We start from the raw sequence: 15,883 nt of genomic DNA, 5'->3' as shown, positions 1-15,883 counted from the left end.
GAAATTTTATAAAATAATAATCATTTTATAATTGTAATTATCTCATATATAGCAGTACATACACAACATATATTTTAATTTTAAAAAAATCAACAGTGGTCCCTGAGCACACAATTTCACCTTCACTCGAACACAGCAGAATTATTCAAATGTATATTTGCACATTTTAGTTTTAAATGTTGAAATTAAAAAGAAATACTTAGCAACTGTTTTGTATTCGTTTTATTATTTTCCCAACAAAAAGTTGCAAAAACAATCAGCACTTAGCATTCAAACCTATTACCTTCACCAAAATGAAGGAGTAGAAAAAGCCTGCAGGAAGGACACGTGAAGTTGAACATATTTGCATTACTCTCAAGGCATGCAGATTGCAATTTGGGGTCTGTGTTTACATTCAGCAAGCTGGGAAGCATTGAGCTGTACAGAGGCACGTACGATTGCTGCATTTCTTCATTTAATAGAAAAGGAGCTCAGTAACCGTGTGTTCAATTTGTGTGCGTGAGACGTTATTGCTGGTTTTGTGGAAAGTATACAGAACAAAAACAAAATGTGCTCATTGGACCGGAATAGTCAGTGAGATTAGTTGATTTTGCAGCACCTTACTGAATATTTAACAGAAAATAGAAATCCAACAATACCAACTGTGCTTGTGAGTTCAAACGTGCTGTATGTCTACTGTAAATAAAACTTGTGTTTACTCTTTATTAATTTTTACACTGAATGCATGTGTTTTGTGGACCGAAGTTATAGTAAATAATAATCATCTTTATTGCACCCTTGTAGAAAAAGATAAAGCACACGTCAGCACGATTATTAACCTTGCTAGAATGTCTTTTCTTATGAGCGTGAGATGCATAAAATTAGCATTTCCAATAATTTTATGAAGGGTTTGAGTTATTCAAATGTGTTGTTTCCATTAGGAGTTCTGTTAAAGTTTGTTGCAAAAAAAATTCACTAAAACTTTGCAGCAGCATTTTTAAAAGAAAGTGTAAGAAATGAGCGCACAACTGCAATTTTTCAGTGTTGTGTGCTGTGTGTTGCAAAATAGTTCCATAAGATTAAAAAGGTGAAGCATTGCACTGCAAATGCACATAAGATATGATTCAACAAATCTATAAAGAGCACACGACAGCTAAAAAAGTTCACGTGGAATAAACGATGAACCACGAGGGGCAACGCTGCAGTACTAGGAAACAAAGTTCAAAGAAGATAAAAACCTTCAGTTGATGCTCACTTGTTTGTTCTCCTCCCGCCGCCCTTTCCCGTCAACTTTCTCCTTAGTTTGTCGGCACAGCTTCAACGCTCGGGCGATGAACACGTCCAAGTCGAAGAAGCGTTCTTTCTGCTTGACGGGAAGTGATTCGTCGGGTTGGACGTCTGAGCATTTGGAGGTGGTGGTAGTGGAGAGAGTTGCAGGAGGAAGAAGGGGAGGAGAGGTGGGAGGTGAGGGATGGAGGGAGCAAAGAGATAGAGGGGTGACAGGCGGAAAGGGGCTATCCTCATTGGTGACGTGATGAGGCTCCACGTCCAGGATCTCTGTGGGGGACGGCGGGAGAGGTGGGGAGGAGGGGTAGCAGGAGTCCCGCTCCAGAGATGAACTCGGACTGGGTGAGTCCAGACGGGACTGGGTGCTCTCCACCCAGCGGGAGATCTCTTGAAATAAATCCCCCGTCCCAGTTCCTGTTCCTGCAACCTGGTCTTCCACTTTTATCTCTCTCACGTCCTCCACGCTTCTACCGAGCGGATGAAGGGGCTCCGGCGGGGTGCTTGTGTTGCGCTTCCAGTGAGATAGATCCAGAATGAGGCGAGGTTCCGAGTAGTGCAGAGGTTTGCCATCCCGCCACGCAATCCGGTCCAGATAGGACGGCGAGCCCACCTTGTAGTCGCACGAGCGGCCGCAATCCAGATCGCTGAAACCACAAACCCGGTCCAGAGAGGAGTGGGAGTGCTCCAGGTAGCGTTCGGCGGAGCTGCTGTGCGAATATTTACGTGGGTCCACCTTGAAGGAATGGGAAATATAGTAAATGACTTGTTGTTTTGCCTAGTATTTATTTAATTTTGCCATTTTGAAGATGAATTTTGGTACCAAATTTGTCATACCGTTCTTTGGTGTATTTCAATTTACAGCACTCTACTATCATGAACTTCAAATTGTAAAATATCATGTTTTATGGATCAATCTACTCAACACAGCAAATGTGAATTGTTGAGGCGTATTTTACCTGGGCCTCCTCTAGAAGTGAGGTGCAGCTGGCTCGGGGGTCCCTCTGCACTTCCTCTTCTTCTGTCGTGCTTTCAATATCTGAGGTCATGTGACCGGAAGGCATGCATCCACAGATCCCGCCTAACTGTGGCCAGCACACATCTGTTGATAAGCTGAGAATGGAGCAACAAAAAGTTCATTTCTAGATTTATTTTTGTAGGGTTAATAGGTCGGGAGGGGTCACCTGTCCCAGTGGATGCTGGAGGCCCGGCTCAGACTGTTGCTGAGACTGTGTCCCATGACGAGATTGTCTTCCAATTCATCCTCAATGCGAAAGGGGTGCGACGAGGTGGGCTCGTCCTCTGGGCAAGTGTACTGGCGCAGGAAGGGGTGGGAGAGCGCCGCCTCGGCCGTCAGACGGTCAATGGGGTTGAAGGTCAGGATTTGCTCTAGGAAGTCCACAGCTGAGAGGAAAACCATGACAAAATAGCAAGTCTCAACCTACATAAGCATCTCACTCACTTATTGGTCACTCCACTCACCTTCTGCATTCACTTCAGGCAACAGCACAGAAAATGGCTTCTTGACTTTCCAGCCATGATTAATACACGAAGGCATCACCTGGACAGGCAAACGGGACAACGTCATTTTGTGATTATTTTTGTATTCAAGAATGAAAGCAAGCACCTGTAGCAGGTCCTGTCTGTCCTCGTCTCTCATTACTGGCACAGTGTCGAGAATCACCTGCATCTGTTCCAGCTCGTGAGCTCCTGAATGGAAGAGTCACCCATATCCATATAAAATATATATATATATATATATATATATATATATATATATATATATATATATATATATATATATATATATATATATATATATATATATATATATATATATATATATATATATATATATATATATATATATATATATATATAATATGTATGTATATGTATATATACATATAAATAATATATGTGAATATTTTTATATACAAAAAAATAATAAAAATCCAACGTATTTCTTGAAATTATTGTTTTGTTTCTGGCTGTATCCCAATTTTCTTTTTTTTTTCTTTTTTTAAAAATCCAATCCCATTAGATTGTGCTCGATAATGTCATCTGATTATATTGTCCAAGAGCTGGCTTTCCCCAGCATGTTTATTGTAGTGACGTCACCACACCAGCAGAGAGTGCTACATCCAAACAAGCCATCGAGTACTCTTTAAATAATACTGCAGTTACTTATATAATTGTATTTTATGAATATTTGTGGGTATTGGGGTTTCCCCCCCTACACACAAGTTGTATGTTTGCCACCACCTTTACAGGTTAACACCGTCAGTGTATGAGGAAGAAAATGGATTGGGTTCCCAATGGTAAACATGAATACAATCAAAGCAATAAAAAGCGATTCCTCAGCTGCTTTGCGGATTGCTGTGTTAGGTGAAAATAAAAGCTGTGTGTGACTGTAACATTGAAGCACTTCCTGCCGTATGTGCTCCCCCGTGGTGTCGAGCAGGCCGGTGGAGGTCAAATAAGCTGCTAGAGGAGGAACAACATGCAGACTTACGCTGCATCGTTGGTATTCTGCTCACACAATCACCGAGACTGCACAGAGAATATCGACCCTACTCTGTTGAGAACAGACAATCGCTCAACAGACGCCCCCCTTGTGTAATGTCATTTTGAATTATGGGAGTGGCATTCATCATACATTTTAAGGGAAACAGCTTTTGGAAAATCCACTTGCAATCTTCTGAGCATGAGAGGCCGACCGAGAGCAAACTAATAATAGTCAAAAACTGAATGAAGTTGTAAAAAATGCAGCCTGATGGACAAGTGGTTGACACATCCGCCTCGCAGTGTGAGGACTCTAAAACTGTCCAATCATGTGACTTACTGCATAATTTCAATGATACCTGCAAAGAGCATGCGTCCAGTGAGCATCTCAGCCAGGATGCAGCCTGCGGCCCACATGTCAATGGCCTTGGTGTAGTTGTTAGGGGACAGCAGCAGACGTGGGGAACAATACCACTTGGTGACCAGACCCTCGGACAGATAGCCCTGTGAGAAAACAATGATGGAGATCTTACAATGCAGTAAGCTAGTGGTACTGTTCTTCAACAATTCAGTGCAGTGGTTGTTTTTGTTTCAACAACAAAGATGCCTTATGATATCAATAACTCCTCTGACCAGGTCAATCAAATGAAACTTTATGAGAAAAGACAGCATGAGACAACTCTGCATAAGGTGTACCTAATAAAGCGAGCAATGACGAAAATCAACAAACGCTCTCATTGTTCCGCCTTTCTTCCTTGCTCTTGAATAATTTGTGGGGCAGAGCTAACGCTGTAGACGCACACAAACATCTCTTGAAAGAGTAAACATTTGTCCATATTGACGCTTCACCCTCCACTGAACTTCCTACCGAAACATTTCTCACTCCTTTGCCCTGATTTGTCCTCTGCTCCTGTTATGCAAACATACCCCCTTGTGTGGCACCCAGCCGATTCTCTGCCCCCGTGATCTGAACGGATCACCTTTCAACTTGCACAAACACACTCGCACACCAAGCTCGACTAATGTTACACTATTTCTGTGGACACTGAAGTAGATCAAACAGATCATGGGGTAGGATTAGTACTAAAACCCGACGCTGGACAGGTTAAGTATGAACACTATGGACACTTTATTATGTACCACTGCAGACTACTAGCAAATCCACGAGTTAGTGCAGGACATAAAAAAAGCCCACAATGATTTTTTTTTGCCGGATGCTTCATTTGAAATACTATCCCTTATCACGGAGTCATTTCAGCACAATGCTTCTTATTCTGAGGATCCCTTATCTCCTGTCTCATAGCGCACTAACAGTACCTCAGCATAAGGGAACAGAAATATCTTCACAATTGCATTACAATAGGTACATTCAGCCATCTTCAGCCTGGCTGGCTCACATATCACACAAACAATGAGAGAAACATCCTGTCTTCCAAGTGACGGAATTTATACTAAACATCATTCTAGCACTAATAATGTGGATTTATTACAACTTGCCATAACAGTGTAGAGTTTAATCTATGTGAAGCCCTTTGAGACTGCTTGTGATTTAGGGCTATACAAATAAACTTGACTTGACTTGAATGGCCTCCAAAGTGAATCAAAAGTATTCACTTCACGAGAGAAATTCCAGTAAAGCGACCGTGTTAAAACAAGAGCAAGAGTGGATTCATCCGGTTCAATTTACAAAAGATTAATGAGAAAAAAAATGTGTCCTTGGAATAAAAGCTTAAAAAAAAAGAATGTGTAGAATTGAGTCGTTATTGTTACCATGGCAACATCAGAGGGCTTCAATATTGGTGGACATAAACAGGAGTGCTAATTTTTTAAAATGTGGACCGTGTTTTTACAAATAACACTTGAATTTTCCATGACGTATTGTTGTGTCACCCACTTTAGAGTTCTTCGATCGCCAGGACATTGTGTTAGCACTAACATCAGCTACAAGGTTAGCATGTGCAATCAAGCGTATTGTTTCATCAAACAGATATTGAGTCATCTTTTTTTGAAAATATGTTTTCAGCACAAATACAAAAAAACCAATTGAGCGCTTATTCAAACTTACCTTATGAGAATAGTGGGGGTCAACTATCCGGGCCAGGCCGAAGTCTCCGATCTTGAGCAGCAGTTGGTCAGTGTTGATGAAGATGTTAGCAGGCTTCAAGTCTCTGTGCAGCACATTGGACGAGTGGATGAACTTGAGGCCCCTCAGCAGCTGGTAGAACAGCAATGTGGCGTGACCTGTGGAGATTTAGATTATTTTGTTGTTTTTGCAACGAAGCGTTCAAGTTCTTGTACCTGTCGATAGTGCTCCTTGCTCCAGCACCCGAGCCAAATCTGTTTCCATGCACTCCTGGATGACATACAGGGCGCCGAGCTGGGCAGGGTCTCTGGCAGGCGGTTGTCCGTGTGGCGCCAGGACCTCGTATACCCGGACCACATTCTCATGACGCAGCCGACGGGTAATCTTCACCTCTCTTAGCGCGTGCTTCACTGAGACGGCGTCACGCATGGCCAACTTTTTGATGGCCACACGGCGTCCGGTGTGCTGGTCCACGGCCGACAGGACCGGACCTGTACCGCCGGCGCCGAGGAGCCTGATGTCGACAAAATGGGCACTGATGTCGAAGCCGTGGAGGAAGTGCGAGGTGTCTTGTCTGGCCATGATTGATGACTTGCCATGATTGGAAAGTTGGAAAGATATGAGTTGAACTTGCTTGACTTTTTGCCAGTTAGTTTTTGATTGAAAATGACTTACTTATGACTTATGCCAACATCTGCGGGACACTCATCAACTCTGCTCAAGTATCCATAGAAACAGCTACAAGAGTATTGTCTTCTTCTTCTTCCATGGTGGTTGATTCACATATGTTTAAGCGCCATAGAAAATCAGTGGTGGTCTCTCAGCATCTCTCACCCTTCAGCTTCCGGTAGCTGACACTCTGAGCTGGAGGCATTTCAGCACCCCACTATGAGCTTCAGTCAGCCAGCGCATCTGGCACGGCGGCTGCAGAGGGAGGAGGGAAAGGAAGACAGGTGAAAGTCACACGGCAACAGTCTGCAGAGTCTTCATCATATGGATGAGAGGACTGCAGCCAAAAGCATTACGCCTTTTCAAACACAGGAGTGCCTAGTTTTGATTGGCATTGTCAGAGTACTCGTTCAACAAAAGAACAATATTTACAGAAAAGATCAAATGTGAGACAGACAGACAGATAGACAGACACAGACAGACAGAGACAGAGAGAGACAGACAGTCAGAGCAAGAGACAGAGAGAGATACAGAGACAGAAACAGAGAGAGAGACAGAGACAGACAGACAGAGAGAGACACAGAGACAAAAACAGAAACAGAAAGACTGCATATAGTGGTGCTTGCTGGATGGGACGTGCAGACTAACTTCATAAATAATGCATCACGACTGGATATGGTGCTTTGTGTGAGTGTGGAAGCATGTGTGTGTGTGTGTGTGTGTGTGTGTGTGTGTGTGTGTGTGTGTGTGTGTGTGTGTGTGTGTGTGTGTGTGTGTGTGTGTGTGTGTGTGTGTGTGTGTGTGTGTGTGTGAGTGAGTGAGTGAGTGACTGAGTGAGTGAAAGAGAGACAGATAGCAAAAGAGAGAAACAGAGAGAGAGACCTCAGCAGCTTATGCAACAACATTATACAAATTAGTTCCACAAAATGACTTAAAAGTGGGTATTTTTTTATTTCAGAAGAAAATGTTATGAAAAATGAAAAAAAGTATATGTAATGTAAAATATATCTGATTCTACATTAGAGCAGGATGCACAACTTATCGCAATTTAAGAAAGCAGTTCACACATCTTGTCCTTTCTGTGAATTCTACATGGAAAAAGAGGCTTTGAAAAAAAATTGCTTCTCAAAGAAGAATCATTAAAAATACTTTATTCAGAATTTTTGTAAACAGGTTAGTTCAGTCTCTTGTGTTTGGTGACATGACATGTTGAGCAAGATAGTGCTGGTCTATATTTGTTTTACTGCTTTTTAGCATTAAAAATAAAGAAATAAAAGTAGATTTCTAAAATGACAACACAACATTGAGAATTTGATTTGATCAAAGGAATTTGGTGGGGTCCAAAGTTTTTAATGTGGATTTTAAAGCATTTTCTCTTGATTTGCATCTTATTCCATTCACGTGCAGCATAACAGTTTACAATGTTTGCTATGAACTCATGGACTCCACTAGTGGATCCGAGTCTGCAGACCTTAAGAGCAATACTAGAAATAGCAATTAACTTATTCCAGACATTTGTGTGACGTCAAAATTGCCCGAGCAGTTAAGATTTTTATATGATGACCACGGTAAATAGAATTATTGTATATGGGAAATGTGTTGCCTTCCGCTGTATTTGCAAGTGTCAGCATTAAAGCTTGACTGCATCTTTTTTTTTTTTTTTGTGAGTGCCACTGGCTTTCATGCAGCAGGAAGAAAGGGAGAAAAAAAAGAACAACATCCTCACACTCACCGGAACATCATCAGCCCGCCTGCCGTCTGCAGACAAAAGATCCGGTGAAGAAATAAGCTAGACAGATGCGAGTCCTCGTAGGGGGAAAAAGTGAATGAAGTAAACGCATCTCTATATCACGATGCCTTTTTTTGTTACACTGGGGTGATACCATGCAAAAAGGGAGGGCAGACAACTGACAGCATGTCGGCGGCACCGGAGTGGGGATCTGCAGATGATGAGATAAGGCGGCGGGCTGCTCCGGAGCCCCGCTGTGTGGACGCCCAGAGGACAGCGGAGAATGGAGAGCAGAGAGAGAGAGAGAGAGCAGAGAGAGAGAGAGAGAGAGAGAGGGGGGGGGGGCGACATCAAGATGCACGCACACACTGCAGTTGATGAAGTGCATGTCTCTCATTTCATCTTTTCCCACAATTCCATCTGCTCAGTCAGAGTCCCAGCAGCACCAGCAGTATCCATGATGACCTCACTTAAACCTTCTTCCTTTCTGCACTCCAAGACCATCAAAACCTACTAAGGTTCATGGAATATACACAAGATAATTACACAAACGTCTCAAATATAATTTTTTAAATTTTTTTGGGATAAAGTTATGGTACAATTGCAAAGGAAAAAACTTTGTTAACAAAATCGCATTGTTACGTATTGCTCAGGACATGAAATAAAAACAGGCAGAAGAGAGCAGATGGGTGGATGATATGAGCGAGACGTGCAAAACACACCTCAGGTGGATGAGACTCAGGTGGATTAAAAAAAAAAAAAAAAGCTGCCAGACAATGCACAAAAATAGACATGAGGTGGATGGGGGAGAGGATGGGAAAGTCAGAAGTGAACAGTCTGCAGGCAGTTTAAGTCAGGCAAAAATGTAAATGACATTTAAATCAAGCCAAACCAAAGAACAAAGATGTCATGTTGCAATATCTAAGACAAATGGTGTCATAAGGTGGATGTATAAAAATGCAACAATATTGATATAAAACATCAAAATCAATTTATTGTTTTGCATATATTTTAGACGCTCCCATGTACATCTCCATTTCAACTGTTGGGTTTACCTCCCATCCAGAAGCCTTACCTGGATTTACCTTCAAGTCTCTAACACAAGCACTCTTAGACAAATTCAAATGCAGCCCGACACTGTTGTGGTAATTTTGTTATTTTTCCCTGTTCAATGGACATCAGCAAAAGCAAAAAGATGTGTTTCATGACTTGCATTGTCATATTATTCCTCTCATTTAGTTTGTATTCTTCAAAGCTAGTTTTCCTAATTTCATTGCTGATGCAATAGCACCACTTGCAGGAATCATCTTGTCATTGCAGAAAAATGTAGCCTTATAACAAAAAGCCATGACTTAAATTGAATCCTATTACTTCTATTCAAACATGAACTAAGTTAACTTAGTTTTGTGCTGAATCAACATAATGCAACGTGTTAAATTAATTGTACTAATAGATTTCATTCGGCCCTGCACACAATCTTCCAAATAATTAAATTTCACGAGGCAGTTAGAAAAGAGCAAAAATATAGCAGCCATTCTTCCATACCATATGAAGAGTGTGATACAACTACCTTTGCGAATTTCTCACTTTATTATTTTAGAAAGACAATATAACCATGTAGCGCAGCAACTATATTTAATAGATAACTCATCTAAAAAATTGGCATCCTCATTAAAATAAAACTGGTGATTAGTTGAATCAAGTCAGCTATAAATATTGCAACCCGACATAAAGCATTAAATGCAGTGCAGTGCATTCCAAAACCTCAACGCATGTGTAGCTATTTAAAAAAACAACAACTGTGAGTTTAATAATGTGGTACAAAAGAAAGATGAAATACTTGTAGTAATGTTGGAAAGTTCAGCCAAATGCTCGAGAATGACAGCCGTGCGAGATATTTTCGCTTTTCATCTATGACATTGGTTTATGATGGACAGCAATAATGAACAGATACAATGCGGTGAAGTCATAGTTCTTTTGGTCAGGCATAAAGTGGTTGGTAGCCGCTCCTCCGGCTGTTGCTTTTACAGGCAATCACGCACACGCTCAGCATCCCAAAGAACTGCAGAAATAAAGAATTAAAAAAATTGTTAAAAAATTAGGTAAATATATTATTGTACTCACAACTAAAATAAAAAGTGAGTCTGACAAAATTGCTATTTTTTGTTCTTAAGTGAAACAATTGGGATATGCGGAAAAGTCATGGAATTGGATATCGTCAGATCAGAATCAGGCCTTTTCCAAATGTGGCTAAAAATATGATGTTAGAGCGGATGGGATACTTCCCCAAGAAAATGAAATCTTCAAAATAGTCTGCATAATTAATAAGTACAGATAGCGGCAAGAGTAAAGTGGATGTCACTTGGACATCCAGTGTGAATTGTGCCTGTGTCGCATTTTGTTTACCTTGATGATGGCGAAGCCCAGAATGACCAGCATGGCATACTTCAGCATGTCCTGCAGCAGGTGCTCCAGCTTGGCTTCACAACCCTGAAAGCGCACAAGCCCCTGACAGTGAGTCCTGCTTCATCTACATTTGCTGTCCAGCAATCTTAGTTCACCTCTAAGTTGAGCAGGTTTAACTGGTCCAATCTACCAGTGCACGGTGTGCTGACATTTTTGCAGCAGGACTCGGGCACTGTGTTGTTGTGGCTCTGGTACCAAGTCGTGTTGAACCAGCTGGTGTAGTTCCTCACGCCACAGCACTGCAACTACACAAGGAATAGAATTTGGGGGAAAAAAAAGATGAACCTCACAACTGCATTAAAACACATTAGACACGAGTCAAACGAAAGAGGGACAGAAAATCGAAAGAACGTTGGAGGTGCCAAGTGTCCACTACCAACCTTAGTCTGCAGCAAGTCCACAGTTTTGGTCTCTGGGTCCTCGCCGTCATACTTTGCAAAGACGCCGTTCATGGAGTTCTCTAAATCTCCGTTTACCTGCACACACATGTGAGGAAAAATACTCAACATATGAAGGAATGAGTAGCAATTTTGCAGTAAGGGCAAGTGCGGTGGTGATCACCAGTGGATGTCACTGTGGTGAAGTAGTAATTCAATTGTGAAATTTATGATGACAAGCAAATGTGTTCCATTCATTATTGTAATAGCTAAATTGGATGCTTGGCCCGACGCCAGCGATAATAGGCTTGCATCATAGAACAATTCCTACTCATGGTGGCTGGCTGGGTGAATATTTTATTCATCTTGTGAGGGCAATTGTGTATTTTTGGCAAACATATTGTTGGAAGACTCACTTTGCCTTGGTAGATGAAGCTCAGCACCAACACAGCAACCTCTGCCGCAAACATCACCATGATGATCAGAAAGAACTGCATGAAACAAGACAAATGGCAATTCAGATTCAAATTACGGTGAAGTGGCATCGTTGTATTTTTGGAGGTTGGCCACTCACACAGCTCAGGCCCACTTTGGACTCTCGCATGGTGGCGCAGCATCCCAGCAGGCCAAAGATGAACATGACCACACTGATGCCGATGATGACCACGGCCGGGATGACAGTGTACTTGTTCTGGATGAAGTTCTCAAAGGTGCCATAGCTGCTCAACACCTGGGAGCCAACGTAGGCTAAGCCGGCACCTGCAGCCTATAAAACAGCAACACATTTACGATTCCAAAATGTGTTTATTTTTTGGGGGTTTCACAAGTTAATGTCTGAATACTTTTGCTGTTGATTATTGGAATTCGATTTTTTTTTTGGGGGGGGCTCCATTTTTCAGTGCATTCTATTAGAAGGAGGTACTCATCCCCCGCTGATAGTGAAAGTCGATTGTGTTTGTACAAACAGCTAAAAAGTCCATCTGACCGAACTTGAACTACAGCATGTCAAGTGTGGTCATTAACTCATCTGCAATACAATGACAACAAATCAGCTGGTGCAAGCGGCACAAACAAGTTTGTTCTTGATAGCTCCTGTGACCTCATGTGAGTTTGTCCAGAAACAAGCCCTTTAAGCGCATGTCGTCACCGTGACTCGCCTTTTGTTTTATTTGCAAACATGTGACTGACTTTCCAAACTACCAAATGTGTTCTGTTAATCCATTATAAAGATGCGTCACTGTGACCTATTTATTCATTATCAGCACACTTTAATTCCCTTTTCACCTTTGACCAGCCTTTATCAGTGAAGAAAAAAAAAACATAAGACAAACATAATTTTTATGCAATTCTTCTGGAAGCAGGTGATCCCCTATCTTTCCACTGGGCCGCATGACTCATGTCTGTTAATCACTCCACAGTCACGGGACAGCAGTGGGCTTGCTCACCCGCCCACCACCCCCCAGGCTCGCCCCGTAATCTCCCCGAGAAAGTCTGATCTTATGCCCATGAAACGAGGCAGCAAAGAGGCTTTGTGTGTGTGTGTGTGTGTGTGTGTGTGTGTGTGTGTGTGTGTGTGTGTGTGTGTGTGTGTGTGTGTGTGTGTGTGTGTGTAAGAAAATAAAGAGGCAACCACACTCCAGTGCTCTATGGAATGTGGCCAAATCCATCAGAGTCTTACTTGGGAGACGCGGACAAGGGAGGTGGCTTGCAACTGAGTGTAAACCAGTGAGTCAGGGGCATGTTGTCCAACTTTGAGAATGTGGCCAAATCCATCCGAATCTTGGCTTACAACTGACTGTAAACCAGTGAGTCAGGAGCAACTTGAAGCGATACTCTTTAAAACATTTTCAATTAAAATCAAAATCCAATCCCAATTATAAGGAAGGGGAAACAAAAGCACTGCTATATCATGTATATTCGAAAAACTATGTATATACTTTCCTTTTGTTATCTTTATTTCATGTTCAAATAATCTATTTTCTTCAAATATTTCAATGGGGTGGGGTACTACGTGTATGCAAAAATTTTTTTCTTAGTGGTCGTTTTTGTTTACTTTGTCTCGTAACCAAGTAGACAACTCTGACAGATATCTGTATCATCAGTAAGCTGTAATTTGTCCAAATATCTTGTTCCTTTTTGTGATCCAAATCCAAGTTTGTCGTACAATTTGATGCACTTTTCTGCTGTCTCCAATCTTTATCCATTGCAAAATCTACTGAATTAGCTGTTGTTTTGTATGTATTCAGCGCAGCGCTTACAGCCTAATGGCCCCAAGATGGCAGCCACTTGAATGATAATGTGCTGTGAAAAGCCTCTGTTACTCAACCATAGTGGCTTGTTAACAAAAACAAAATTGCAATAATTCAATGTTATTATGACTTGGATTGTAACTATTCTACCAACAATTTTGGATGGTGACGCTCATGATTTGATTTTGTGGGCCACATAAAATTGCACGGCGGGCCAGATATGGGCCCCCGGGCCTCGGGTTTGATACCAATCCTCCAAATTATTTTCGTTGTTACTGAATAATTAGGGGGATTTATTTAAAATATATCCAGAGTGAGTAAACAGGGAAGAAAACGAAGAGAGAGATTGTATAACAGAGCTGTTTGCTACAGCTGTTTTCCTGCGTCACCAGGCGGTGAGAGCTGTTGAAATCGGAACGCATTTATCAGATCAAATCTAAACTAAAGTGTTTACATCATACAAAATAGCGCATTACAACCAGCGAAGGCAACGAATGACATAATCTGAAGTAACCAGATGACCGACGAAACGTCAACATCAAAGTCAGCTAAATGTGACGTCAAAATTTGATTGGTGGTGTAATATTTAGAAACTTTTCAACACCATTTTACAAAAAAAAAAACAATGACCAAATAAAGGAAATTTGATTTTTATGTACTTCCGTAATATCTGACAAACGATAAGAATCATGTTTAACGTACCTTAAGGGGGCCAGCTGTGGTTCCGAATATCGCGGAGACGCCATTTGATATTACAAAAGATTGAATAAAAAGTTTCTCTTACCCAGAACACCAGACTGAGAAAGAGAAGGACCGTCTTGGACGTGATGATGCCGCAATCCATGCCGTCAAGGTGTTTGTTGGAAGACTGAATGAAAGCAGTCCGGCAGGAGGTTTCGACGTCGGTCCGCTTTGATCACGAGGGTTTCTGGCAGTGTGACGTCACTTGTGACTTCATGCGGTCACATGGTCCGGAAGGATGCAAGTCTGTTGCAACGCTTCCTGGTTCTTTGACAGACAATAATGATTTGGAATCTGTCTTCTATTCACATTTAAGTCATTTAAGTACACTCGTCTGACGCCCTTGCAAACCACGTTGGTTCGTTTACCACTCAGTGTGAATTAGGGCTGCACATATTGAGGAAAAATATTTGTTGAACATTGCTGTAATATTTAACGAGCACCAAATGATATTTTTATTATTTATTTAATGACATAATTTTCTCATTGGGCAAAATGAGCATTCTTAAAAAGATATGTTAGTGAGGCCCTAACGTGCCCAAACGAAGGGCCATGGTAAAAATAGCTGACCAGACATTTTCCATAATTTTTTTATGAATGGACTGTGTTGGCCAGCACGGTATGCACTGGTCAACATGTCCACCTCACAGTTCAGGATTCAATTGTGGCTCCAGCCCTCCTGTGTGGAGTTTGCATGTTCTCCCTGTGCCTGCATGGGGTTTCTCCAGGTACTCCAGTTTCCGCACTCATTCCAAAGACATGCATGGGCCGATTTAACACTCCAAATTTTCCCGTAGGTGTGACTGTGAATGGTTGTTCTTCTATATGTTCCCTGCAATTGGCTGGCGACCAGTTCAGGGTTTTTTCCCCCCGCCTACCACCCAAAGTCAGCTGAGAACAGGATCCAGCATGCTGACGACCCTCGTGAGAAGCGGTTCGGAAGATGAATGGACTGTGTGGACTGTGTCTCCCTTGAATGTATTTTCCTTCATGGAATGTCTTTTCAACTGAGACCACAAATTCAAACTACAGCTAAAGAGAATTGGATATCATCTGTCTTGGTTAAATGACTATCAAAATCCATGGGATTTTGCTACCAATAAAGTTGTCTAAAACTAAGTGTATTTTATTTCATTTATATTTCAATTTAGGGCTCAGGCTGTTGAAATTTATTTGACACTTATTTGATTTGCATAGCGACTTTTTGTGACATTGAAAATCAGTGTCCTCCTATGTAGGACATGGATTTTGGAGAATTACCAATCAGAGACTAAAATTCAGCCCCAACAGCAAAGCAAATATTTTTATGGTATGAAAATCCGACTGGACACACATGAGGACAAAAAAAAAAATAACTTCCTGTCTCAAAACCAAGTTTAGTAATAACACATTTTCGGCCTTACCTATCTCAAATAGGAAGGTGAAAAAAGAAAGGGCCTCAGGATGTTCATTAAGCAATCAAGTGCCCATCAAAAATGACACGTTGATGTAATATTCCTCCCCCTCGACGGACAAAATATAAAAACAAATTGCCCCACAATCATGACTGGTGAAGATTTCACCAAAATCATGAATTATAAGAGAGCAGATTTGAATCGGCTAAAAGCATTAATTTACGATAGAACATACCTGCAAGTGTGATTATACTAATAAATAATGATTAAAAAAGCCAAGTCCCTGCGCAGCAGCCAAATTCCTCCATAATAAAGTCTTTTAAACAATCCTTGGTTCACTTTGCGGAAGAGCCCCTACACTCAGACATCTCTAAATAAAAGAAAAAATCCGCCTTGGCCCAAATATA

The 15,883-nt window shown here is 41.5% G+C and overlaps 2 protein-coding genes across 3 annotated transcripts; both read right to left on the bottom strand.

The window, feature by feature from the left end:
- Nucleotides 1-126: 126 nt before the first annotated feature.
- On the bottom strand, nucleotides 127-6,442 carry mapk4 (mitogen-activated protein kinase 4). The gene is made up of 8 exons (XM_085909856.1): nucleotides 6,067-6,442; nucleotides 5,834-6,009; nucleotides 4,128-4,272; nucleotides 2,891-2,973; nucleotides 2,746-2,824; nucleotides 2,448-2,667; nucleotides 2,223-2,376; nucleotides 127-1,999 (listed from the first exon to the last, which is right to left on the bottom strand). Exons 1-8 carry the CDS (start codon nucleotides 6,431-6,433, stop codon nucleotides 1,220-1,222), a joined length of 2,004 nt encoding a protein of 667 aa, XP_085765982.1. The 5' UTR covers nucleotides 6,434-6,442; the 3' UTR covers nucleotides 127-1,219.
- A 2,775-nt stretch (nucleotides 6,443-9,217) lies between these two features.
- tspan36 (tetraspanin 36) lies at nucleotides 9,218-15,826 on the bottom strand. Of its 2 annotated transcripts, none has more exons than XM_085909854.1 (8): nucleotides 15,712-15,826; nucleotides 14,126-14,349; nucleotides 11,667-11,858; nucleotides 11,509-11,583; nucleotides 11,096-11,191; nucleotides 10,811-10,960; nucleotides 10,656-10,739; nucleotides 9,218-10,311 (listed from the first exon to the last, which is right to left on the bottom strand). In XM_085909854.1, the coding sequence occupies exons 2-8, from the start codon at nucleotides 14,183-14,185 to the stop codon at nucleotides 10,231-10,233; spliced, it is 738 nt and encodes a 245-aa protein (XP_085765980.1). In that variant the 5' UTR covers nucleotides 14,186-14,349; nucleotides 15,712-15,826; the 3' UTR covers nucleotides 9,218-10,230. The 2 variants fall into 2 exon arrangements, with proteins under 2 accessions (XP_085765980.1, XP_085765979.1); XM_085909853.1 differs by lacking the exon at nucleotides 15,712-15,826 and adding an exon at nucleotides 15,486-15,662.
- Nucleotides 15,827-15,883: the final 57 nt, after the last annotated feature.

Source organism: Syngnathus leptorhynchus, chromosome 4 (assembly GCF_054491065.1).
Source record: "Syngnathus leptorhynchus isolate UIUO chromosome 4, UIUO_Slep, whole genome shotgun sequence".
Taxonomy (NCBI): domain Eukaryota; kingdom Metazoa; phylum Chordata; class Actinopteri; order Syngnathiformes; family Syngnathidae; genus Syngnathus; species Syngnathus leptorhynchus.
Note: the sequence above shows the minus strand (reverse complement) of the source record. Positions and strands in the feature narration are given on the sequence as shown.